The following is a 27,859-nucleotide window of genomic DNA, read 5'->3' on the forward strand; positions in this document are numbered from 1 at the left end:
GAAAAGATTCAGTAATCATAATTTTATTATTTTTCATATTTTAACCTCAATTATTTTTTTAATTCTAAGATTGTCCTTATTGAATTATTAAAGACTAGATTTTTTCTCGGTATTATTTAATGTTTATTTATTTTTCTATTGTCCGATTGCTATTTGTGCATTGTTGCTTTCATGTGAGTTTTTTTCCTTTTTATTTTTATGTTGTTGAAGTTCTCTTTTTGATATTATGTTATTTTTTAATAATAATAACATACTTATATCAGTTCTTATTTATAATATACGATAGTAATAAAGTTTTTTTATTATAATAATAATAATATACAAAATATGCAAATATAATATATTTATGATATAAATAGAAAAATTTACTCTAATATTATTTGTTTAATTTTTTTAATATTCTAGATTATTTTATTTACTATTAATTATAGAAATTGTTTATTGAATTAGATTAATCATAAGATCAGATAATGGTTTGGTTTGCGTTGAAGGTATATAGTTCAACTAATGTGTGTTGTTGTTTACTGTTATATTGTGGCTTATGAATGAACAAGTTTTTATTTGGTAAAATTTACTCAATACTATTGTTATTTAGAATTATTTTTACTAAGTACAAATAATAATATTTATAAGGATAAAAAGGTAAATTGATTTTAAAATTCCTCCCCTCCCTTAGTGAACCAAACATACATGTTGTTAAAAATCTCTCTCCTCCCCTTCTTTGAACCAAACATATATTTATGTAAATTTCCTTCCCTCCATTCTCCTCCCCTCGATTAAATCCCTTCTCCTCCCCTCCGTTGAACGAAACGCACCCTTAGGGTTTGAGAAGGAACTTAGGGTTTGAGAGTAATATAGGGTTTGAGAAGACAAACTTGTTAAGATTGAAAGTGATTTTGGTTGTTTTGAAAGTGATTCGCAGTGACTGTGATTCGCAATGGCGGAGAGAAATGCTTTGACGGTGATCTCCCAGAGCCTTAGCAGCCTTTGACGGTGATTCTAAAAAAAAAAGAATCATAAGAAGCGGAATAAATGTAACTCGAAAAATGAACTAATGGATGACGACGGGTGAAATCACCGTCGCAAAATTGTTATCTGCGTGTGAAGGGTTGCGACGATAGGTTTCATTGTTGTGTCCTTTATGATATATGAAGGAGACATGAAAATGTATTTGCTGCAATTTTTCTTAGATATATTGAACACAATTAAAATATTGGAAAAATCTATTACGGAGTTGTATAACTGACTAAATTTTAATTGGAAAAAATATAATTAAATAAGGGAAATTTCTTAACCCACCCCATAGGTATGAGGCGCACCACCGAATTGACAAAACTGCCCTCGTGCTTCCGTAGATGCATCTCCGGAAGCACCTTTTTTTGTTTAATGTTGTTTTGTTCCGTAGATGCATCTACGAAATGGTTTGACATTATACCTTGCGCCAGACCCTTCCCCTCCCTCATTCTCCTCATTTCAAACTCTCAACTCTTAAACACTCTCAAACTCTCTCAACCCCAAATTTCAAACTTCACATTTCTCTCTCCCGAGCTCGGCCTACATTGTCTACATCAAGTATCAACACATTCCATCAAGTTCAAATCTCTATTTAACCAGTGAGTTTTCGATATTTCGAGTTATTTTAGAGTATTTGTGAAATCGAATTAGAATTCGATATTTATGTGTAGAAATGATTGAATAGGTTTAGAAATAGTGTTTATAGAAAATATAGGTAATGTTTTAGGTTTAAAACGTACGATCAATCCACAAAATGGACATTTTGGTGATTGAATAGTGGAGTTACGTCATTGTTGCGTTTTTCTGGTTTCACTGGCTTCCGTAGATCCATCTACGAAAGAGATGAACGTTAGGACATTCCGTAGATGCATCTACGGAAGAGTAATTTTCTGTTTTTATTTTGATGTTTATTTATAAATACGCAATATCTAACTCGAGCTTTTTTGCATCATAATATAGACATCATGATCCACGGCCCGGATAGAGACATTCATGGGAGGACCGCACAACACGCATCCGTCCATCGAGAACGGTCGCGTGAAGTATCTCAGGTCACTGATGGAGCAGCTGTTCCACCTGATGCACCTACGAGATCTGATACACTCGTCCCAACCATTCCTTCTCCATCACCCGCTTCAGCCGGGTCTACTCCTTTGACCGATATTATTTATATATTGTATTTTTATTGGTCTACCTATTGTTGTCTTTAAAATGCGTTACTGAATCTGAATATGTATGTCTTTAAAAATGGAGTTTATGAATAAAAATGACATGAATTCAAAAAATAGCAGACTTTTCGGTAGATGCACATACTGAACACTCTATTTTCATCACATTCCGTAGATGCATCTACGAAAGTATTGCTAAATTGAAAATAAGGTGAAATTAACTGTGTTTTCTTTTGTTTTATACGCTTCTGTAGATGCATCTACACAAGGAATCCATTTTTTTCAAAATATGGGATGCTCCCGGATGTGCATCTACGGAAGCAGATGGCAAAATTGAAATTTTGCGTGGTGTATAAGAGACCTATGGGTTGGATGAGAATCTTTCTTAAATAAGTCAATGACTAAAATATAATTTAAAAAATATTATATGATTAAATATTTATTAAAGTGTTTTTTTTGTTTTTTATTTAAATTATTTATTTGTCATTTTTATTTTATTATTAATTCAATAAACAAAATTTAAAAATAATTTTATAAAATTTTACAACTTTTATCATTTTTATCGATTGAATTTGGAAGGGAGGGAAGATCATTAATCAAAATTTTATTATTTTCCCTATTTTATCCTCAATTATTTTTTTTAATTTCAAGATTGTCCTTATTGAATTCTTAAATACTAGATTTTTTTTTTGTTATTTCACGTTTCATTTTTCTTCTATTGTGTGGTTGCTTTTTGTGCGTTGTTGCTCTCAGGTAAATTTTTTCCTTTTTATTTTGTTGATTTTCTCTTTTTAATATTGCGTTGTTTTTTTTTATAATAATAACATTCTTATATCAGTTCCTATTTATAATATATAATAGTAATAAAAAAAATTATTATACTATTAATAATAATAATAATAGTAATAATAATAATAATAATAATAATAATAATAATAATAATACGCAATATATATTATGTTTATGTTATAAATAAAGATTTTAAGTTTAATATTATTTATCCAATTTTTTTAACATTCTAATATTATTTTATTTATTTTTAATTATAGAAAATTTTGTATTGGTTAGATGAATCATCAAGATTAGATAATAGTTTGATTTGTGTTGAAGATTTATAGTTCAACTAATGTGTGTTAAGTTTTTTTGGAAAAATTTACTCAAATACTATTGTTATTTAGAATTATTTTTATTAAGTACAAATAACAATATTTATAAGGATAAAAAAGTAATTTGATTTTAAAATTTCTCCCCTCCCCTTATGAACCAAACATATATGTTGTTAAAAACTCATCTCCTTGAACCAAACATTAAATTTTCTCCCCTCTCCTCTCTTCCGTTGAACCAAACAGATCCTCCTCTATTAAATTCTCTTCCCTCCCCTCCCCTCCGTTAAACCAAACAGTTTCTAAGAAGATAGCTATGCTCCTAATTGTATAAGAAAAGCCGGAACAAGCTCAAAACTGCATCTTTGCCTATGAAAAATCTCACTTGAGAAGTTTTAATATCACTTTTTTTTTTCTTTTTTCAAATTTGATGATAAACTCCTCCAACTTGTCATGGCAGAGTAAGCTTGTGGAATTAATGACAAATATAGTCCTCGCTAATTATTTAAAACTTCCCAGATGGTATGGCTTTGTGTTTTGCAGACATGGCCATATGGTTAAGTTAATAAATGGGACGGATTCTAAAAAATGTTATTAATATTTTGATTAACCAATATTAATAAAGTAATTTCTTGATTGAGCGTGAAACTGTTGACACCAAAGAGATAAGGCAAGTTTATGTTTTTATGAACAAATTATAATAGCACAGCAACCATTAAATGAAATATAAACACCACAACACAACCCCATTGTACATTACCAATCAAGAAAAGTAAACCAGGACTCTCAATTGCGACAAATCCGAGCTGTTGGGTTAGTGACACAAACAGGGGCATACTTTTTCTTGGCTTCTGGGGTACCTCTTTTAGGTTCATCTTCATCTGCCATTGCAACACCAGCAACAGAACAAACAGCAGCTGCTGCTGCAGCATACATCAACTCTCTCCTTCCATTGCTTCCCTCCTTGTTGATGTCATATCTGACCATCTTTTCCCCTTCAACAGCCCTGACAGCGTTGATAACGAATCTTCTCTGTATTGCTATGGATGAGCGGTTGGTTACGGCCGGAAAGCCAAGGGTTGAGGCTGTCATGGTGATTGATGTCATTTCTACAATTTGATCCTCTTTGCTAGTTGCTACCTTCTATGGTGCATGTGGTTGGATGGAAGAATGTATTTAAGGAATCTAAAACATACAAAATATGACTTCTTGTGATGGGACCATGCAATATCTTATCTCATTAAAAAAATGACCAATAAGTTGTTGCCACATTGAATAGTTGATAATAGTGGAACCAATATCTTATCTAATTTGTTTTAATTTAACCTTTCTACATAGAATGAATTACATTTTTTAAGTCATTTGCATAAAACAGATAACTAATGGATGTAAACAGAATCCTCATCTCTTGTTCTGTATGGTGGAGGCAATAAACTGTCAATGTTAGCAAAAAGATCTTCACGCCCTGGCGGTGATTTCGCAAACGACGAATCCAAAACAGAGTCTGGAATTGCTACCATAGTTTCTTCAAGAAATGATTTTACTGTCTGCAAGGTTAAACAATTTGTTAAGTTTTTGAACCACCTAATGAAGTAACTGAGGTATAAAAAAAAAAGGAGATATTTTAATAGTATGCCAAAAGATAGCTACAATGCGGTAAAATAGGGTCTGCATGCCATAAAATTCTCCTAACTAATCAAGTAATTTAATAATAAATACCTTATATAGAAAAGTGAGAAAAAGAACTAAAAATAAGAGTATGCAAACATCCCTGAATCCCAATTTTGCATCTTATTGATGATAAGATACTTTATTGTATTTCTTGATCTTCCAAGTTACTATATTACATTATAAAAAAAGTGCAGTAACATGACATAAACTTTCACCTTGAGGACAGGTTCCACTATTATCTTCCAATTTTAAGGTGAAACATACTGAAAAAATATTTCCTTATATCTGTCTTAATTGGTTCCTAGTTGTGCTATTAACAGCTGACTAATTAGTAAATTACTTTCCAACATGCAAGCACTAATTCTGTTTAGTACATAATTAACATATAGCAGTTCCCTTACTATCCATGAATGAGAAAATCAGGGAAATTACAGAAACTTAAAGCATACTGGGTAAGATAAGTTTGTTTATCTGGATGTTAGACGACTTCATCTAATCAATATGATATAACTGAAATACTATACACCATATTTAGATTTTTTTTCATAGTAAACATACTGTGCAAGTTTGGAAAGCAGAATCTGCTTTGCGCTTCCAAAGTCCATTCCCAGGCTCAGAATGGAAAAAACCAAGTAAAGGCTGCAGCAAAGTAAATAATGGTCATGTGAACCTTAGTTGAACCACAGTAGGAAAACAATAGAAGGAAAAAAAAAAAAGAGTGGGTATAACTGCTTAAAGTGACATTACATGTATGTTTGAAACATTATCGCTTTATGCGATTATGTTCTACATCAATGCTATTACAAACCAGGGTTAATGAACTTTTTGGTCCCTCTAAATATTGCAGATTTCGTTTTTAGTCCCTCCAAAATTTTCCTTTAAGAAATCGTCCCTTCAAAAATTTTCGTCTAAACTATTAGTCCCTAACGTCAAATTTGCTAGAGATTAGCTACGACTTTAGCCACCGATTAGCTACGAAATTTGACGTTAGGGACCAATAGTTCGGAAGAAAAATATTGAAGGGACGATTTCTTGAAGAAAATTTTTGGAGGGACTAAAAACGAAATTTGAAATATTTAAAGGGACGAAAAAGTTCATTAACCCTACAAACAATGTAAATAGGGTAACTAGACTGCTTCGGTGTTGTATATTATTATGAATTGCGGTAATTAGGGTAATCCATGACACTCATATATATAACAGCCTCATTTGTGTAGGGTAACACGTAAATTCATGAAATATGGTATCTAGAGCCTAACGGAAGGCAATCCTAATACATGGTTTAGTGCTAATATTATAACTAAGTAGGAGACTTGTTATGTTGCTTAGGAGTAGGCCAAGATCCATTATACCAATGATACTCAGTGCCTGTATAGACTTTTTCAAAATCTGATAAATGTCATTGCCTCGAAATGTTTTGATTGCTCCATAGAAAAATATTTACGAAAAGTTAAAGGTATCCTACATAACTTAAATGAACTCTTGGCTCCCACAGCCTCGCCAGAGAAGGAATTTGAGAAGCAACTTATCTTTTTCGTGTTGCTGGTTTTAAATGGGTTATCTGCAAAGTAATAATCCTTATCTTATCAGATTTCGGGCCTCTCACTGCAGCTACTTCGGATTCTGCATGATCAAGCTTACTATGTTTACCAGCCAAACCATCTTCTGATGTCGAAATGCCTCCTAACCTATTATATTCTTCTACCTTGGGTCTCTCAGAGTGGTGATGTGGTTGGTCTCACAAGTCAAGTTAACCCCATCCCATGTGTCAGAGTGGTGAATGTGGGAGAATGTGGTTGGTCCTTTATTTTAAGGCCACCCATCACCCCACTGGTAATAAATCCCTTTTCCTTCACTGATGACTTTTCAAGATGCTTTTTGATGAAAGATTGATCTGAATTGTTTGAAATATTTCACAACTTATATTCAAAGATTTCTACCGAAATTGGTTGTTCAATTCACATTTTAAGGAGAGATAAAGCAAGGGAATATTTTTCTGCCAAATTCAAGTCTTTTCTACCATCCAAAGGGATGATTCATCAATTTAGTTGTCCAAATAATCCACAAATGAATGGTATTGTAATCCCTTTAAAAATTTAGGGATCTGCAATCCTTACTGCTGGTTATTTAGTTAATCCTATGTCACCTTCTCTACTAAATAACCAAATTCCACATTCCATTTTATTTTCAGATGAATCTACATGTAAAGCGTTTGTTTTAGATTTTTTAAAATCATTTTTAATGTTCTAGTTATGTTTATGTGTAGGCTATTCTCAAATAGAAAAATATTTTCATGTTGAAAATGAAATAGCTATTTTGGATTAGCTTTTGAGAAAATCATATTAATAAACAAACAATTTTAACATGCATAGTTTTTAACTTGAATTCTTTTTCAACCATGGTTTATACTATTTTTAAAAGTCTAAAGAATAACCTCTTGAGTTATTTTCATCAAAACTGATTTTTAGAGAATCTAAAATACACGGGCTCACCACTCTGAAATCCGATGTATTTTCGTTCGATATTCTAGAATGCAGATTCGGATCGTAACATGTACATTTTGCTTAAATTTAAGGCCGGGGGAGTGTATAAAATATAAATAGACGCTCTTGCTGAGTGCGTTACTTAATCCAGCATTCAGAAATCTCTATCATATTTTCTTCTCAAATTCTCATGTGCTCTATCTTCTCATGTTACTCACTCATCTGCTCTATCTTTTCAATTTCTCGCTTTCTTAAATAGTAAAAATTCTAAGAGTATGAAGTTTGGAAACAAAACAAGTTATATTTGTATATTCGTACCTTCACAATGTCTCGCACAGTTGGCCGAAATCCATATTTTAATAACACTGAGTCTCCGTATACTTGGTATTTCTCAAGGACCTTAATAAAATAAATAGGAATAATAATGATTAGCAAATTCTAAGTAATGACAAAAGTGAAGTAAGAAATTTGTGCAACTTAGTCCACTCAAATTGAAATAGTATGTGATTGAACCTGACGACGTGTAAGACCAATACTTGGTACACCATAAATTCCAGTATCAACATTTCCCAAAATATGCCAAGGGCTGTTGAAATTAAAACAATGGTTACTGGAGCTACCAAGTATCAATTTATATAAATCACATTAAAAATGTTCATTAACAGTGAAAACATTATTAGAGGCCAAATCATTTATGAACTTCAACCTAACAATTTAAGGTTTTAGAAATTAGGACATTTGGTTCTTGACGTGCTAACAGAACCACAACAACTAATTAGTCAACAGTTGTATCCTTGTCAGTCCTCATTTTCAAATCTAGTCACAAAATATTATACCCGTGTACTTAGTCTAACCCTTTAACCCAAAGTTCAAAAATGTGTTTTAATCCATAATTAAAGATATATAGCACATATGTCTAGATTGATTATTCTTGCCTTTTATTTCTTGATGTCTTTCCAGAGACCTTAGCAGTTGCAGGAGATTAGTGGAAAAGTTAAATTATATCACCATGACAAAACTAGTTTAGACCAATGATTGCACACTTCATTCCTATTTTTTAACTGGTGAGCAAGTGATAGTATAGCATTAGTATACTTCAGTTTTCTCTTGAAAGTAAAGGTCAAGTAACAATATTTATTCATTTTATTTTTAAACTCATTGTAATTTTGAAATTTGAAAAGCTTCTGTTCTCAAAATTTGAAAATTTTCAGTCAGACTAAAGAAACAAAGGAAAACTCCAGGAGTATATTAGGTGAAATTGACTCCTAGATCATATCCAAGCTATTCTAAAAACTGTTTATCATATAGAAATATTGCCAGACAGACTAAAAATAAAGGAAAATTCTATAAACAATATTAGGTGAAAATTGACTTCCAGTTCTTGTCCGACTTTCAATTAAAAATTGATCATATAGAAAAAATCCCGGTCAAGTTAAAAAATAAAGGAAAATTTCAGAAAATGTTTTTAGGAGAAAATTGACATCCAATTTTTGTCCAACTTCTAATTTAAAATAGATAGAGATAAGAAGTCATTCCTGTCCAGAGGGAGACCGTTTTATTAATGAGGAACAAAACAAAAACAAAAACAAAAAAAGAGAATAGAGGAAAAGATCAGAAAGCTCCCAGCTAAAGAGGACCTCTCCTAGCACAAGCAATAAGTTAAGAGAAAAGGCAGAAGAAAATAGCATAATCTCTTGACCTAAACCACAGCTTGCCTTCTCCATGAGACTATCTTTCTCTCTCTCTTCTAACCCCCTTACATCCATCTTTCTTAAATAAATCACATTCTTCTCTCCAGTCTTAGCTCTACGAGAATACAGTTTTAGGGCCTTTGTTTTAGGCTTTAGCTAATTGTGATTCGTCAATCTCATCACATTCTACAGTTTTTTCAACCACTAGGTCATTTAAGAGGATTCGAACAGAAAAACCTGTTCCCCGGTTATTGAAATGCAGATTCTGGATGTTTGAAAGCATTTGACACTTACTTGTGGTAGGCAGCACGTCCAACCATAACACCATGAGCGCCAATCTTTAGAGCTGCATTGGTCTACAACCAAAATCCATGTGTAAGGGTATCACCAAGGAAGTATCGGATCAATATGTAAGGGTATAATCCAACAAATGACATATACAATAATACAATAACAAAGTCATAAACAACAAAGATAATTAATTTGATACAGAACAGCACAAACAACAGAAGTATGAGCAGAACTATATAAGCCCTTCACTGGAACTTTGAGCAAAAAAGTGCAGCCCAATCTAATGAAGAAGCTAAGTGATACCTTCAATGTTAGAGATATCACAACATAATATCTATCACCAATCTCTTTCCTTAACATGAGTTATTTCCTATTTCGCTGTATTGTAAAAGAACTCAGTGGACTGTTACAAAATATTGTTGTTTCTACTAATTTTATCACTAAAGATATCAGTTTCTATCAGACTGCAACTCACCTCATCAACACAATTAATGCCACCATTGATTGTAAATGTTAAGTCAGGAAAGTCGCGCAAGAGGCCATAAAAGTATTCATATCTGCATTAAGGGATGAGTTATCTCCAATGCTATATATAAATAATAATGACTATAAAAATAAAGTTTTGTTGGGACATACTTCAGTGGAGGAATACTCCGATTTTCAGCGGGACTGAGGCCATTCAATAGTGCCTTTCTTGAGTGAATTATGAAATGCCTAGCAGGTGACAGAGAAGAGACCTTGTAAATGAAATCACCTGACAGACAAACAGCAAAAGTGCCAAATAAAGATCAATGTGTAATCTCAACAACCAAGGGCACAAATATTTTGAAGAAATAATAATCCCACATAGAGTAAGGGCTTTTAAATTATATCAATAACAATAAGCTTTTAGGACAATTGTTACATAAAAAGTGCCCATCTTATTATGCTCTATCTGAAATTCTAAGAAGCAAGTATCAAACCAGCATCTAAGATTTGAGTGTCATTTGCTACAAACCAAAGTTATATAATGCTTTTCAAAAGAAGGTTTGTATGAAGAAAAATAGGGAATGGAAGGCTGTGGTCAGTGTCCTATAGGTAATAACCCGAATATCCTCACAAATAGTACAAAACGCACCCAAAAATCAAGACCAGATACTCTTATAAGTTACAGCCAAGTAACAAGAAGCATAGGTCTTAATGAAGGTTGAATCTTGAGATAATTCACCAAGATTGTTTTCATCCATATGGAGGAGTGGACAACAGTTAAGGATGAGACAATGAGAAAGAAAGCACTGTGGCGTGAGAGAAAGCACTATGGCATCGACAGTAAGTATCAAAAATATTTTCCACGACTCTTTTTAAAACCACATCTCACTTCTCACAACATTTCCTCATGCAGAATCACACTACCCAAATGCCACCTGTGCCTATATTATGTTATACTGCAGCCCATTTTGAGTTAATATTTTCAATATGCCCCATCATATCCTCCTAGCATTCATGAGTCTAACAACTTATAAGCCCTACTTAAGGCTTGTAGTATGCCTTGACTTGGGATGGAACAAAAAATGTTGTTAAGAAAGGGCCTTACATAGTTCATTGTATGAATCATGATCATCCACGCCGATTCGACATTTGACACTGACAGGTACATTTGTATTGGCAGCAATTACTGAAACAGCCTCGGCAACAAACTTTCCTTGTATGCATTAGAGTTCTCTATTAATGCACAATGATGAAGAAAACATAAATCTCTTTGCATGTAATATTAAACCATGCATAGTTTTCTAACCTTTGGATCAAGCATAAGACGCGCACCAAAGCATCCACGTCCAGCTACTCTAGGACTAGGGCATCCACAACTGGTATACGTTGAAAAATAAATAAAAATTATCAATACAACAAGGATATTTCCAAACTTAAGATGGTAGGAAACAAACTAACTTGAAGTTGATCTCATCATAGCCATAAGCATCAGCAAGTTCAGTTGCTTTCGCCAAATTCTCTAAATTACTGCCTCCAATTTGAAGCACAATAGGATGTTGGTCTGGAGAAAATGCCAAGAATCTGTCCTGAGCATAAGAAACAAAAAATAATCAATGGTTTTTCACAAAAATTCATCCCAAAGTGATGGTTTTGTATACCACCTCATAAATTTCTTCTCTTACACTCCACACACACATGCCCACAGCAACGAGAGTTCAATTTTATATTAGAACTATCTAGCATGAGATTGAGAAAACAATATTTCCTACACTTTTCTCACCCTTTCTCAAACTATCCCTCTCATTCTTACCGTAAATCTTCTTTTTCACAGGTGATACTACTACTAGTACTATAACTAACTGAAGTTTGCAAACAATAAGCTTCCACCTAACAACTTGAACTTATAGAAGATTCAAACTTCAACAAACTGCAACCACAAATCTCATTATCCATACAACTCCTTAGTTATTTCTTTCTACATATTCTTTGTTTTTTGTTTACAAGAAGAATTATAACCTCGAAAAAGGTGTGTCTGTGTCAATGTCCGAAACTGTTACCGACACTTCTAATTTCATTTAATTCATTCATTTTTTTCCAAATTATTACCAGTATCGACGTATCACTGTTGGCGTAGTGTTTCCAGTGTCCGTGCTTCCTAAATTATCATTATAAACTTACCAGATTACCCTTTTGATAAACAATTGTTTCAGCCGCGAGCATCTCCGTATATAACCAAGCATGTTTGGAAATGAGGCGTGCAAGAGTTCTATAATGATTATCCGTCCAATCCATCATCGGAGCGACACTGAAATCCAAACAACAACAAACCATATCAAATCAGAACACCATACCTATCTATAAACATCAGAAGCGTAAAGTAAGAAGAAAGATGAAAAACAAAAGCATAATACCTAAACCAAGGAGGAAAGTAGTCATTTGCAACCATTGTAGCTACACTGTGTGTTTCTTCCTTTGATGTATAAGAAGATAATAACCCTAACCTGCCCAAATTTTTCTAAGATGTGTGTGATTGTGAATTGGGAAACAGAGATTGAAGAGAAATTAAGTTAAGGAAGGAGAGCGGTGGCACTTACTCGGAATCCGGCGGAAGTTGCTCAGAATCCGGCGGCAAATTGAGAAGTTTTGATTTTGAGCTTTCTGTGTTGGTTTGATGTGTAAGAGTCTCCTCTCGAACCAAAAGTATGGAGACTCTTCTTCTAAGTTCTAATCCAAATCTTTATAAATAATGGGTAAATAAATATCTATTAAGAAGTTACTCCCTGATAGAAATTTTAAAGAAAAATTGTTGATTTTATCTATTAAAATATATATATTCTCTTTGTTTTGAAAATAATTTATATATTTGTAAAAAATAATATTATAAAAAATACTTTTCAAATTTTAATATAACATTGATTTTTTAAAATATATCTTATAATTGATAGTGTTTGCATCATACTCTCTCTGTTGAGTGATTAATAAATGAAATTTAGTTGAGGGAGACATGACATGATTCGTGGAAAATTCATTTGGAATAGGCATTCTATTGGTAATTAAATGGTCTATCACAAATTAGACAAGGTTGGTTGATGTTGTTTGGAATCCGGGGTCGGAATATGTTAGGTTGAGTTAGACTTTGTCAAGTCTGAATCTGACTTACTGAAAAATTCAAAAAATTTCTGCGCCATGTCCTATGAGGTGAAAAAAACTATGGAAAAATTGAAAATGCCTCTAAGCTTCCGGAAATACATTTATAGACGCACCTTATGCACACACAACTCATTCGTTTCTGAGACACGCTCCAAAATTATGAATAAATTTAGTTCGAAAATGCATTTTCGGATTATCTCCTTTCATCAACCATTATTTTTGAAGTCCTACCAAAAATATCTCCTCAAAAATATTTAGATGTTACTATTTCGAAATTTATTATATAATTTAGATGTTATATAAATGGCAAAATATCTTTTTTGGTCCCTTAACTATACCTCAAGGTCCATTCTGGTACCTTATCTCTAAAAAGTGTCAAAGTGGTCCTTTAATTGTTCAAAAAGGATCATGTTTGTCCTTTCTGTCAGCTCCGTTAGTCAAAGTCAAAGGAATGGCGTATGTGGCATACATGTGGCAGACACATGTTTATTTTAATTGCCAGGTGGTTTATTTTAATTGCCAGATGGATAATTTTGTCTAAGAAATAAAATAGAAAGGGGAAATGAAATAGAAACTTCATTTTGTCTTCGTTGGTTCTTGGAGGAAACCCTAGCGCAGCTGCCATTGACGAATCTCCAAGCTTAAGTTGTTGCGAACGAAAACGAAGACGACATTCAAGGTGAAAGCGAATACGAAGACGACATCAGAGGTAAGTTTCTGCATTTGTATTAGTAACGTAGTTAGGTCTGATACTCTATTTTGTTTTAAATTCCATGTTTATGAAATTTATGTTCTTCGCTTCTATCTAGGGCATAGTCTGAAATGGATGAATATCTAATCATTACAATCCACCATAGTGTTGAATTTGCTAGTGAGGACTTGAGTGTGTACGTAGGAGGTCAGATTGCTAAACTGAGAGTAGATGCTGATAAGTGGAGTTTTTTTTAGTGGTTAGGTAGTATCAAGGAACTAGGTTATCCAGCCATAGAAAACATACATTATAAGGATCCAACTGCTGGGATGAATCTGTTGGTAGATGACTGAGGGGCATTAGAGATTGTTGATTTATATAGGGTCCATCTTAGTGTTGAAGTATTTATTAAGCACACATTGTCCTAGCCTGTTTTTGTTGATGAGACTGAAGTTGTGTTGGATGAGATTCCACTTAATGAGATAATAGATGAGGTGGAAGTAGAGATTGGGGAGATTATGAATGAATTTGATGTGAGGAACAATGATGTAACACAAGATGATGCGAGGACCAATGATGTAACACAAGATGATGCGAGGACCAATGATGTAACACAAGATGATGTAAGGACCAATGATGTAACACAAGATGATGTGAGGACCAATGATGTATCACAAGATGAGGTGAGGAACAATGATGATAATGCAGTTGGAGTTGATAATGGACTTGTGGGTGGTGAGGTTGATGATGATGTAAGACTGACTGATGATAGTTCTGGTGATAGAAACTTCGAGTATGATAGTGCAATGGAGATAGCATTTGATGATGACTCTGATGATTATGGTACTGAATTGGAAGAGGAAGAGGGAAACCTACTGGACTATGATATTGAAGATAATGAACAAACGAAAAGTAAAAAAGGAAAAAAATGTGTGATGAAAATAAAGAAGGTAGTAAAGGAAGTGATAATGATAGTGAGGATCTTGGAAGTGATTGTGATAGTGATGATAGCAGTAGGGCTAGGAGAAAGAAGTATCCAATTTTCAAGCTTTTAAAGGATATGTCCAATTACAAATGGGAAATGGTAACCTATTTTACTACAAAGGAAGATTTCAATGAGGCAATTGTTACTTATGCAGTCCATTCTGGCAGAGATTTAAGGTTCACTAAGAATGACAAGATAAGGGTTAGGGTCAAGTGTAAGGATGGATGTGAATGGGAATCTTACTGTGCTAAGTTGCCTACTGAGGATTCATGGCAACTAAGAAAAGTAGTTGACACTCATAGTTGCAGTAGAGAGTATCATGTAAAGTTATTGAAAACAAAATGGTTGAGCAAGAGGTTACAGAATTCACTTAAAACCAACCCTAGAATGAAGCTTAAGGACATTAAGGAAAAGGTTCAGAAGAAGTGGAATGTTGGGGTCAACAAAACCAAGGCTATAAGGGCTAGGTTTGCAGCCAGAGACATGGTTGATGGGTCATTTCTAGGGGATTATACAAGGGTGTATGACTATGCATATGAGTTACTAAGATCTAACTCAGGTTCAACTGTTAAGGTTGGTGTTCAGCCTGCACAAGAAGGTAGTGATGTTCAGAATTTACATTTCAAGAGGTTGTACATATGCTTGGCAGCTTGTAAGGAAAACTTCAAGTTGAGCAGACATTTCATAGTACTTGATGGATGTTTTTTTGAAAGGCCTTTGTGGAGGTCAAATGTAGAAGCATACAAGCACATGATGAGCACTCCTCCAAGATTTTGGAGCAGATCATACTTTAAAACTCATAACAATGTGATGTTGTACTTAATAATATGTCAGAAGCCTTTAATAGTGTCATCTTGGAGTCAAGGGCCAAACCATTAATCACCATGGTGGAAGAGATTAGGATATACATGATGGAAATATGGGAACCAAATAGGATGAGGTTTCAGAAATTGGAAGATGTTGATGTGCTACCTAACATTAAGAAGAAGATTGACAAAACAAGTTCATACACAAACATGTGGCTTGTAAGGTAAACATGTTTCAATTCTGATTTAAATTCTGCTTGTATAGTAACCTATAGTATTCTGATTTTGATATTCTGATTTTAGTTTCAATTCTCATTTAAATTCTGATGTTATTTGTGTCTTAGGATGTCTGATGAGTTTATATTTGAAGTGAGAAATTTGGAAAACCATGCTGAAAAATTTACAGTCAATCTAAAAGAGATGACTTGTTCATGTAGAAGATGGGAGCTGACAGGCCTCCCATGTGTTCATTCACTATCAGCAATCAAAAGTAGGAACCAGAAGATTGATGATTATGTTCCTGAGTATTACAGGAAATCAATATATATGCAAGTGTACAAGCCAGTCATTTTTCCAGTAAATGGCTCAAACCTATGGGAGAGAACAGAGTACCCTGATGTTCTGCCACCCAAATTTAGGAAAATGCCAGGAAGACAAAAAAAGGAGGAATTTGGAGCAAGGTGAACTGGATGCCACTGATAGAAAGATGAGAAGAACTGGATTCATTGTGAAGTGTAGTAGATGCAAGAAACAAGGACACAACAAACTTACTTGCAAGGTACCATCAACTACTGCACAATCATCTCAGGCTGCCAATGCACAGTCATCTCAAGCTACTACTGCACAAGTATCCCAAGCAACTACTGTACAAGTATCCCAAGCTACTACTGCACAAGTATCCCAAGCTGCTCCTTCACAAGTATCCCAAGCTGATCCTTCACAATCATCTCAACCAACTCAAGCTCAGAAGACTACTCCCAAATCAGCCAAGAAGACTACTCCTAAAGCAAAGAAGTTGGCAGTTAGAAGGCCAAATGCACCTTTTATCCCACCTGGTCCAACAACAAGGCTGACTGCTGCAAAAACAGCTGTAGGTCCAACAACAATGAGGACAACACCTACTAAAAGGGCCACACCAAAATGGAAACCATAGTCTCTTTTTATGTTATGTAATGTTTTGGAATATTAGACATCAGTTACTATGATGTAGTGTCTTGGACGTGTATGCAATATTTTGTGTTTAAGTATTTTGAACCTGTTATGCAATATTCAGTGTTAAGTATTTTGGACATGTAATTTTGTGTTTTGGACATGTGATGTCTGATAGCAATGTTAATGTTAAGCATTTTGGACCTATAATATTTTCCATTTTCTATCCTATAATTGTTAGTGGTTTGCTTACCAATCATTTCCCATTTCATACAATTAATCAAAAGTCAACACATACTATTAGCAGGGTGCAACAAATCATTTGCCATTGATAACTTTAAAATTCAATACGGACTTTTCCAAACATTACAACACTAAAATAAATGACCAACTCCAATTCAATACTAAAACAAATGCCAAATTCAGTACATACTAATTCAAAACATTACAACATACTAATACAGACTTTTCCAAATGACCAACACTAAAATAACACAGAACAGCCTTTTCCAATTTTTTTTTCAGAATTCATCATCTTCTTCAACTCCCTTGTCTTTTGTTTTAGTCTATCATTTGTTGCCTTTAAAGATACCAACTCCATTTTTGCTGCATCAAGAATTTTAAGCTTCTCCATCCTACTATTTTGTATCTTCATATACTGGTCTTTCTCATCCACCACATCATCAAAAAACCATTGAAAAAAACCACACCCTGTTTGGGTTGAACCCTGTGAATTTCAACATTCTAATTAATCAGAAGGCAATACATGAGATGAACAAACAAGTGAAATTCGTTTTTACCTTGTAATTATGACAACCCCAAAATTGCTTCCTGAAATTCGTGCTAGTTGAAGCCCTACGAAGCAAAGTTATCTCTCCACACCCACATACGGGTTTCCATCTCAAATTTCCAGCAAAACCACCACCACTCTTCGTGTTAGATTCATATGAACATGGCCCTGCAATTGATGATGATGTTTGCTTTATTTTAAACAATCAATTTTGGAAACTGACTTGGGATTGAAACAAAACCCTGGAATTTGGGGAAGAAACAAAAATAAAGCACTCTGAAGGAAAACAGTGAAGAAGACAAGGTTGAAGAAGGAGTATATAACATTCCACATCACCTGCCACATATACAAACCTAACGTCCATTTGTGCCATTTGGACAGAAAGGACAAACATGGTCCTTTTTGAACAATTAAAGGACCACTTTGACACTTTTTAGAAATAAGGGACCAGAATGGACCTTGGGGTATAGTTAAGAGACCAAAAAGGGTATTTTTCCTATATAAATTTATGAATATATGTTACCTCAATGAAGATGAACTTTTCTTGTGGATCGTACAACGTGTGTATGTTAGGAGTGAATTAATGGTAAATTCATGTGTTAATATAAGTAATTTCCTGTCTAAACTAATGCAAATTGTGATAGATCCATAGGTTTTTAGTAAGAATTGAACTGAATAAGTTTAAGTTCATGTGTAAAGCAAATCGAATCACTTGTGGGTACTATTGATGCAGGTTTGGAGCTGAAAAGGAGCTTTAGAAGAACAAGATGAGGAAAGAAAGCTAGAAGTCTCAAAGGCAAAACAAAAAGACAAAGTTTGACAAGGGCGCGCCGCGGGAGTTCTAGCCGGCGCCGCAAAAAAGCTTCTGTTTTGTGTCGCGCCGCGTTAATCTGATGCCGCGCCGCGGCCGCGACGTTACAAGCCCAAAACTTATAAATAAAAGCCCTAGCTTTCAAGTAAAGGCAGATCCTTTGTGAGCGAAATTAGGAGAGCATTCTGAGTTTGCAGTCAAGAACAACAATTGAAGGCCAACTCTTTACCAATCGAAGATATTCCATTGATGAAGATGAATCCCTCTATTAATTCTTGTGTGTTCTTCATGTCTATGGAGATCTAAATTCATCTTGTTGAGTTTAAGGTAGTAGTTAACCTATAAATATACAATGCCATTAATTATTTCCTATGAACAATTGTTTGAATTTATTATCAATAAGAAACCTTGTTTTTACTTTACACCATTGTTGAATCTTTGATCGAAAGAAAGGATTTTAACTTTTGCCCTAGGTTACTATATTGATTCAATCCCAATTTGCAGAGATGGAATTGTGATTGAGTTTTCATAATTATCGTTCCTTATTACTATTATCGATATTGATATTTGGAGAGATCGAATCTCATACCGGTAAAAGTTTATCTAATTTGATTTGCAGACATGGAATCATATTTGAGGATAAGTGAAGATAGTAATTCAAATGATTGTTCAATTGTGAATTAATTGATAAATTGTATAGGAAGAGGTTGATGAACCCTAAAGCTCAACATACTTCCTTAATCGTTAACAAACGTTCATTATCTGCATTTAAATTATTGTTTAAATTTGATAGTATTATAATCATAAAACAAATCCAATTACTTTTTCTCACTCAAAATAACTAACTATAGAACGGCAGTGATATTAACCAATCCCTGTGGATACGATATATTACCGAAAATGTTTACCCATAAATACTTTCAACAAATTGGCGCCGGGGATTGGTGTCAATATTGCACGCATTGCAATAGTTTTTTATTTTCAGTTTTTGTTACTATTTTATCGATTTGGTTGTTTCACTCGTTTGTTACTTAATTTTAGATTTTTAGTTATTTACTTAATTTTAGATTTTTTGTTTAGTTACTTAAATTTAGATTTTTAGTTTAGTTCCTTTATTTTAGATTTTTAGTTAGTTGCTTTATTTTAGATTTTGTTATTGCAATAATCTTTTAATTTTTATTTTTATTTCTTTTAATTTTATTATTAGTATTATTATTTTTTATCCTGTTATTTCACTTGTTTGCTAGTTTTGTAGATTTTTGTTTGACGGAATGTTTGACCCAAATATAAATGTTGCGATTCATGCTCAAAAACGAGATCCTAATTCAACAAATGGAGTATCTCCTTCAAAGTGTGTCACAGTTCACAGCGCAAGTTAATGAGTTTCATGATCTCGGATGGTGCACACCGGAAGATGCGATGGAGTATCATATGGCTAACCATGAATACCAACAACAAGGGTTTTCACACTATAATCAAGGTTATCAAAGAGGACCCACTGAGTTAGAGGAAACCATGAATCAATTCATGCAATTCTCTTTAGCCATTCAACAAAATCGGGAAATGCAAGATGTTCAACTTACCAAATTCTTCACCGAGCAAAACGTAAGTCAAGTCTCAACTTTTCAAAAACCTATGACTTGTGTAGAAACCTGCAATGCTACTTCTATAAGGAGTATAAAAGTGATTGATGAGGAAGTTGAAAACAATGATGATGACAAGGAAGATGTTGCTGAAAAGGATAATATAGAGCATATAAACATCAAGAAAAATATAGAAAGTGAGTATGATCCCTCAATGAAGCTACCTTATCCAAGACCTCCTAAAAAAGTAGATGATGTGTTAGTCGAAGGAACAAAAAAGGAGGATATAGTCAAAGAAGTCATGAATGAGTTAGAAACTTCAAAAGTTGAAACTATTTCAAAAGAGAATATGATGGACTTAGAGTTGAAGAAGAGTAGTAATGCAAAGGAGCATAAACTCTCATTGGAATTACTCCCTCTACAAGTTCCTAATAAAGAAGGGAATGAGAGTCACCACTTTCGGCCAATGGAGATGTTTAGCCGTTTGCAAATCACCATCCCATCTTTAGAAGGTTTAGAGTTAAAGCCAAAATTTGTCAAAATCATCAAGGATAGGTTCTCACCAACGAAGAAATTAACGGATAAGGAGGTTATCTCTCTTGAGGAGAGGAAAAAACAAATGAAGGAAGAGAGATCGCGAGTTGAAGTGGTAAGAATTAAGGACGAAGAAACCAAACAAGCAAACTTTAAATACTTTTGGGGCTTCATATTGGTGAGAAAAGTACCAAGAAAAAGAGACAATGGTTGATGATTGAACCATGATCCGTCAAGCCATGTGACATTAAACGAGGCACTTCGTGGGAGTTAACCCACACTTCTAATGTTTTATTTTGTTTTGCTTATTTTTATTTCAGGAAATAATAAGGGGACCTTTCTGGTGAAAGCTAGGAAGAAGCGATTGATATGGCAATACCCTTTGTAAGTCAACCCTCCCGGGCTTGTTCTGAAACATTGAGGTCAATGTTTAGTTCAAGTTTGGGGGTGGATTTACTCTTTTGCAGTTTTCAATTATTTGGTTATTGTTTCTTTTATCCCCAGTTTAGAGTGAGTAGTTCCATAGCATAATGAAAATCTCAAGCAAACCACCAACAATGGAGCAAAATGCGTGAAAGTGGTAGTGAGTGAAAATTTTTCAAAAAAAAAAAAAAAATTTTAGTTCACTTTCTTTTTCAATAAAGTGACAAAGCAGGTATGAATTTTTGAACTCAAACTCCTAATGTGTGCATGAAATATAGGTTGTTAGTAAATACTTAACAGAAGTTCTTTATGGTACACTATTTTATTGGATCGGTTTAGCCTTAACCATTGTGATGAAAGCCTTCCATTGTTTACTATATGCAGGAGACCATCAATTGTTTTGACTTGTTTGTATCATGCTAAACCGTTTGTTGCATCGTTTGTGGAAATCTGTGAAAGTGATTTAGGCACTTGTTTGAATCTGAGAGTTCTTTTAGCTTATTCCAACGTACAACTTATTTTCTTCTGTGAGAGTGTGATCTTTTTGCTAACCATTCTTTGAGCCTGAGGTCAAGATAAGCATCATAATATGCACCAAGGAAAATACCTGGTGAGTTTTGATCTCAATAAAAAGTTTTGTTTTGGACCATCAACCATAAAATTTGGTGATGTGTTTTCTCTTTGACCTTTTTAGAAAGTAGGGGAGCATTCAAATAATCTAAATACAGGTTGACCTCCAAGTTGGGGAGAGTCACATTCAAAAGAAGAGCAAGTACATGTGGTAATCGGTGAAGGATAAAAGAAGTCGTAGCTTGAAAAAAAAAATTTATAATAATAAGAGTTTATGGAAAAAGAACAACGTTTGAATATAACGGTTGTTGAGAAAAAAAAAGAGTGAAAAAGAAAAACCAAGCTACGAATGAAAAAAGATGAACAGGTGAGAGAATTAAAGTTATAGAGAAGAAGGAATGAGTTATGATTTGGATGCTTCCCTAGATTAGGAACAACCCTTGACTATCTTCTTTTCTTTGAATCTAAACCACATTACAACCCTAGAAAGACCTTCTGATTCTCAGATTCCACAAGACTTGATGCTAACAATTTGGTAAACGTATGATATGGATCTTTGTTGATTTAATTGTTTGGATGAGTGTTTAACCCCTCTTTTAGTCATCATACCTTTTGATGAGAGTGATTAGTGCTGATTCAATTACAATTGTGTAGTGTTTTGAACTTCTGGAGGTAATTTGCTTTCAAAATTTGTTTCGTGTGTATGTTCTGAGTTTGCAGGAAGAGGAGGAGTATTCTTGTAACACCCTTCTAAAACCCCACGGAATATCAATAAAAAATTCAGAGTAAAACATAAAAAGGGTATTACAACTTCAAAATATTTAAAACATTAAGTTATGCCATGCCTTATGAGGAACTTCAAATTACATTATTCAGTAATTATGTTAACACAGCGGAATTTATCTCAAACTGAATAAACATAAAACATCGGGATTTATATCCAAATTCACCGATCCAAACAAATAAAACATTATTCCACGTAAGAAATAATCCATCAATCAAATACTAAAACAGACGTTCCCCCAGTGTTACAAGACCAGAGCATGACACCGACACGACCCAACATAACTGGATAAACTCTACGAGTCATCCTCACCGATCGCTTAAGCCGCTACTTCAATCTGAAATCATCAAAGTAAGGGTGAGTTTCATTCGCATTAACAAATGTTATAGGAATATAAACAATACAACTTCATTCATACATTATTCACCTAAATCAATCATATTCAGATAGTATAGCAACATTCATCAAATAAAATCATCCATATCGAATACACACAAATTGCAACATTGGACAACTTCCATTCATGTTACAATTATACATAACACCTAATGCAATGCAACTAAATGCATGTGGTACCAAACATGGGATAACCCATCTCACCGATCCACCACCATAAAGATTCGGCTACTTCTCTCACTAATTCCACACAGTGGGAATTAGCTACCGCTGTCCCACCACCATAAGGGATACAGCCCACAACATGATTATGAAATGCATGCATCACATACAGCATGCTAATCATCAACACCAATCAACTGAATAATCATAATCATCAACCAATGCAACAACAATAGCCACACATAGGTATGCTATTTTTCAACCATCTCAAACATACATTTTACATCAACAATACATGTATATTAATCATCAATCACAACCACTACGATTTATAATCATTCCTCCACAACATAAAAAGCATAGTAATATCACAACCATTTGATATTCACCCCAACATAATACATTTAACACAACAATATATTATCACCTCAGCAATCATACTAGCTAAAACACCGCATAGCATGTTTGTACCGTTACTCAATATACCACCAAATACAAATTCTCAAAACCAAACAAAATTGATTTTAAGTTATAACTCCCTAATATACTTCATAAAATAGGGGATTAATTCATCTAACGGGTCCTCGAAACGGCGTACAAAAAGGATTAACGGTTTAAAAGTTACGGATGTTTAAAATAAATATTTTTCAAAAAGCTTCAGTGGTAACCGGTTACCTAAATGATGTAACCGGTTACATCACTGACAGTAACCTTTATTTTCAATTTCGCCCAGTGGTAACCGGTTACCTAAATGATGTAACCGGTTACATCATCGCGAAATGCAGTTCTTCGCCTATTTGAGACCATGTAATCGGTTACTTCCCTCATGTAACCGGTTACATTACTGATATAGCAGAAAAATCACTTTTCTGCAGCACTGTTTTCATCCCAAGTGCGAACCCAATCATCTCAACACGTCCAAAATCTCATCACAGCACGAAAATGCACATTTATACATACTTCTAACAGGTATTAACATCAGTAATCAACATCAAACATCATTCACAACAACTCAATTGCATCATACATCATAATTGAACCTAAAGTTCTACAAATCCCAAAACCCCAAACACCGACATATAATCCAATTCGGAATCCTAACATACGAATTCAATCGAATCATTCATAATACCCATAATAGAGGTTAATGAGAAGAATCCCCCCTTACCTCTATGTCGAATTCTTGGATGCTCTTGCTCTTCTCCCAATTTCACGTTCAGCTCTTTCCTTCTCCTTTTTGGTTCTCTTTTCACAAAATCTTCCTCTTTTCTATTTTATGAAAAATATATACCCTTAGTTTAGTAAAAAGGCTTTGCACTGACACACCTCCCAATTGCTACTCGCGACACTGGCCCATTAGCCTCATTTTCCATAATTCTCCAATAAATCCAATAAAATGCCGAATAATTCCAATAAATAATTTAATTTCAATTTAAATTAATTAAGGGAAAATATGGGGTGTTACAATTCTGACTTGGTTATTAAATTGAACCACTTGAGAAACCTTTTTGAAAAACTTGTTGCATGACTGTTGGTATGTTTTGTTGGAGGTAAGTAATTTTGTTTAGGGACAAACAAAGCTCTAAGTTGGGGAGAGTTTGTTAGGAGTGAATTCATGGTAAATTCATGTGTTAATATAAGTAATTTCCTGTCTAAACTAATGCAAATTGTGATAGATCCATAGGTTTTTAGTAAGAATTGAACTGAATAAGTTTAAGTTCATGTGTAAAGCAAATCGAATCACTTGTGGGTACTATTGATGCAGGTTTGGAGCTGAAAAGGAGCTTTAGAAGAACAAGATGAGGAAAGAAAGCTAGAAGTCTCAAAGGCAAAACAAAAAGACAAAGTTTGACAAGGGCGCGCCGTGTAACGCCCCAGACTGCTTTCGGGATGATCGACTGACCCCACAAACCAACACGGGTCTTTTCAGCATGCTTTGACCTCACTCGCACGCTTTCAGGGAAACTTCCCAGAAGATCACCCATCCCAATACTACTCCAAGTCAAGCACGCTTAACTATGGAGTTCTTATTGAACGGGCTCCCGAAAAGAAGATGCATCTTGTTGGTATAGGTAGTACCTATCAATCCTTATAAGACATCTTTCAACCATGCAGTCTCATCCCTGCACAGCCTCCGGATCCCTCTCATTCTGATGTGGCGACCACCCTAGCCGCCATTGGCCTCAGGTGTTCCATGCGGTGCAACCAACCCTCGCCTTCTTCGGCCTCGGGTGTTACATGCCCACCAGCTTCCGCATGGTTCGTCCTCGAACCACATCGTACTGGGAGAGGTATGGCTCTGATACCATTTGTAACGCCCCAGAATGCTTTCGGGATGATCGACTGACCCCACAAACCAACACGGGTCTTTTCAGCATGCTTTGACCTCACTCGCACGCTTTCTGGGAAACTTCCCAGAAGGTCACCCATCCCAATACTACTCCAAGTCAAGCACGCTTAACTATGGAGTTCTTATTGAACGGGCTCCCGAAAAGAAGATGCATCTTGTTGGTATAGGTAGTACCTATCAATCCTTATAAGACATCTTTCAACCATGCAGTCTCATCCCTGCACAGCCTCCGGATCCCTCTCATTCTGATGTGGCGACCACCCTAGCCGCCATTGGCCTCAGGTGTTCCATGCGGTGCAACCAACCCTCGCCTTCTTCGGCCTCGGGTGTTACACGCCGCGGGAGTTCTAGCTGGCGCCGCGAAAAAGCTTCTGTTTTGTGTCGCGCCGCGTTAATCCGATGCCGCGCCGCGGCCGCGACGTTACAAGCCCAAAACTTATAAATAAAAGCCCTAGCTTTCAAGTAAAGGCAGATCCTTTGTGAGCGAAATTAGGAGAGCATTCTGAGTTTGCAGTCAAGAACAACAATTGAAGGCCAACTCTTTACCAATCGAAGATATTCCATTGATGAAGATGAATCCCTCTATTAATTCTTGTGTGTTCTTCATGTCTATGGAGAGCTAAATTCATCTTGTTGAGTTTAAGGTAGTAGTTAACCTATAAATATACAATGCCATTAATTATTTCCTATGAACAATTGTTTGAATTTATTATCAATAAGAAACCTTGTTTTTACTTTACACCATTGTTGAATCTTTGATCGAAAGAAAGGATTTTAACTTTTGCCCTAGGTTACTATATTGATTCAATCCCAATTTGCAGAGATGGAATTGTGATTGAGTTTTCATAATTATCGTTCCTTATTACTATTATCGATATTGATATTTGGAGAGATCGAATCTCATACCGGTAAAAGTTTATCTAATTTGATTTGCAGACATGGAATCATATTTGAGGATAAGTGAAGATAGTAATTCAAATGATTGTTCAATTGTGAATTAATTGATAAATTGTATAGGAAGAGGTTGATGAACCCTAAAGCTCAACATACTTCCTTAATCGTTAACAAACGTTCATTATCTGCATTTAAATTATTGTTTAAATTTGATAGTATTATAATCATAAAACAAATCCAATTACTTTTTCTCACTCAAAATAACTAACTATAGAACGGCAGTGATATTAACCAATCCCTGTGGATACGATATATTACCGAAAATGTTTACCCATAAATACTTTCAACAGTGTACTACCAAGTTCATCTTCATAAAGTAACACCTAAAAAAATTTATTTTTGTTTACACTTTCTTACTTTAATAGGGTTTCTTGATAAGAGATTTACGAGATATTTGGAGGAGGAAATCTCTACTAATGATGAAAGGTTGGGTGAATATATTTACTATAAGAAGATGATAGGGTTTTTAGTCTTTCATGCATTGCCCCTTAGCGAATACCTCACCATACATGAATTTTGATGAGTATGTACATCTTTAATTTTATATAGACCATGTGGTTCTACTTATAGTCATTTCTTTTATGTGTTTGCAACCACATTTAAAATAGACAACTCTAGACCCTGAGTTTGGAAGGCGACAAGGGACAACTCCAACGTATGGATACATCAAGAGATGTTGGATATTGTCTTTGCCTTCATCAACGAGGGTGGTGTATATCACACCTTAATAAGGTGGGTCCCGCCTCAGACTGGGAGGTGCTTCCCCCAAATGAATTAAGCGGATATGCAACAAGTATGATGGATGTGTCATCCTATGAATGTATGTTTTCCTTGATAGGTTTTTGCATTTCCTTCAATGACTTTGAGGTAGGCATTCTAAATCTTTAAGTAATTTCTCATTCGCAACTACATCTAGTGAGATGGGCTTATGTCAAATTCTTCCAATATTTGTGTGAATACAAGAAAGATGTGTCGACCTTGACACTCTTTTTTCATCTCTTTAAAGCCCAACGCAGATTTACCGACTCGGGGCAAATTCGTTGTATGATCTCTCTCACATAAAATACTAAGATGTTGGAGGTTTACTCTAATAGTGCAAAGAAATTCAATAACTAGTTTTATATGGTTACCTATTTTGCCTAGGAGGCTTATGCTAACTTATGCAACGTAGTATTTTCAATTATCGGGGCCATATTCATTTCTTGGCAGATGTCGAGTCTTACATCTACAAATTGGGAGGCTTATCCCAAGAAGAGACTTATATTAAGAGAAAACAGGTAGCCTTCTTTCAAGCTTCGGTAGCCTCCTTATGGGATATTGATACTAAAGAAACAAAAGAAGTGGATCATATAGAAAGGCTTGCTAGTAGAACTACTACAAAAGAGGCTAAGTAGGTATTTTTGGTGAGTAACACAAAAACTTCATATTTTCTTTAATGTTTCTTAAGTGATCATCATTATCCTATTTTAATCAATTCTTGGTTTGTAGATATGATGAAATGTTACAGCACAATGCTCTAGATGAAGAGGACACCTAGTGTCCTCCCTTGCATGCGTTCGTTGTTGTCGTGCTAGCTACTGGAGGAATTTTGGTCATTGTGTCTCCAGCTGGTCTAACTACACTTAACCTTTCTATCTCGGTCCAAGTGGAAATCCGAGATTCTTATGACCGAGTCGTGGTGGAAGGTGTTCCACGACCGTCATTGCTCGTGACCGGAGGGAGTCCCATCACTATTCATGTAGTTAGAGTGACTCATAGAGAAGAGTCGCCTGTCAGACAACCTCGGATGCTCGAGAAAAACTTAGGAAAACCTAGTTCTGGGAATGCTTAG

General features: G+C 34.6%; 4 protein-coding genes across 7 annotated transcripts; 2 read left to right on the top strand and 2 right to left on the bottom strand.

The window, feature by feature from the left end:
- Positions 1-3,902: 3,902 nt before the first annotated feature.
- On the bottom strand, positions 3,903-4,553 carry LOC131662689 (photosystem II 5 kDa protein, chloroplastic-like). Its single transcript, XM_058932542.1, has one exon. The coding sequence runs from the start codon at positions 4,391-4,393 to the stop codon at positions 4,073-4,075; it is 321 nt and encodes a 106-aa protein (XP_058788525.1). The 5' UTR covers positions 4,394-4,553; the 3' UTR covers positions 3,903-4,072.
- Positions 4,504-12,624, bottom strand: LOC131662688 (uncharacterized). Of its 4 annotated transcripts, none has more exons than XM_058932541.1 (13): positions 12,485-12,624; positions 12,302-12,391; positions 12,069-12,195; positions 11,349-11,476; positions 11,197-11,266; positions 10,996-11,098; positions 10,059-10,176; positions 9,898-9,979; positions 9,426-9,487; positions 7,954-8,026; positions 7,759-7,839; positions 5,516-5,596; positions 4,504-4,833 (listed from the first exon to the last, which is right to left on the bottom strand). In XM_058932541.1, exons 2-13 carry the CDS (start codon positions 12,334-12,336, stop codon positions 4,666-4,668), a joined length of 1,128 nt encoding a protein of 375 aa, XP_058788524.1. In that variant the 5' UTR covers positions 12,337-12,391; positions 12,485-12,624; the 3' UTR covers positions 4,504-4,665. The 4 variants fall into 4 exon arrangements, with proteins under 4 accessions (XP_058788524.1, XP_058788521.1, XP_058788522.1 ...); XM_058932538.1 differs by having other exon boundaries at positions 12,302-12,405; positions 12,485-12,605; XM_058932539.1 differs by having other exon boundaries at positions 12,302-12,386; positions 12,485-12,597.
- A 2,188-nt stretch (positions 12,625-14,812) lies between these two features.
- LOC131659553 (uncharacterized) lies at positions 14,813-16,206 on the top strand. The gene is made up of 3 exons (XM_058928728.1): positions 14,813-15,314; positions 15,551-15,746; positions 15,867-16,206. Exons 1-3 carry the CDS (start codon positions 14,813-14,815, stop codon positions 16,204-16,206), a joined length of 1,038 nt encoding a protein of 345 aa, XP_058784711.1.
- A 22-nt stretch (positions 16,207-16,228) lies between these two features.
- On the top strand, positions 16,229-16,675 carry LOC131659554 (uncharacterized). The gene has a single exon (XM_058928729.1). It carries the CDS (start codon positions 16,229-16,231, stop codon positions 16,673-16,675), a length of 447 nt encoding a protein of 148 aa, XP_058784712.1.
- The last annotated feature ends 11,184 nt before the right edge of the window (positions 16,676-27,859 follow it).

Source organism: Vicia villosa, linkage group LG3, assembly GCF_029867415.1.
Source record: "Vicia villosa cultivar HV-30 ecotype Madison, WI linkage group LG3, Vvil1.0, whole genome shotgun sequence".
Lineage (NCBI taxonomy): Eukaryota > Viridiplantae > Streptophyta > Magnoliopsida > Fabales > Fabaceae > Vicia > Vicia villosa.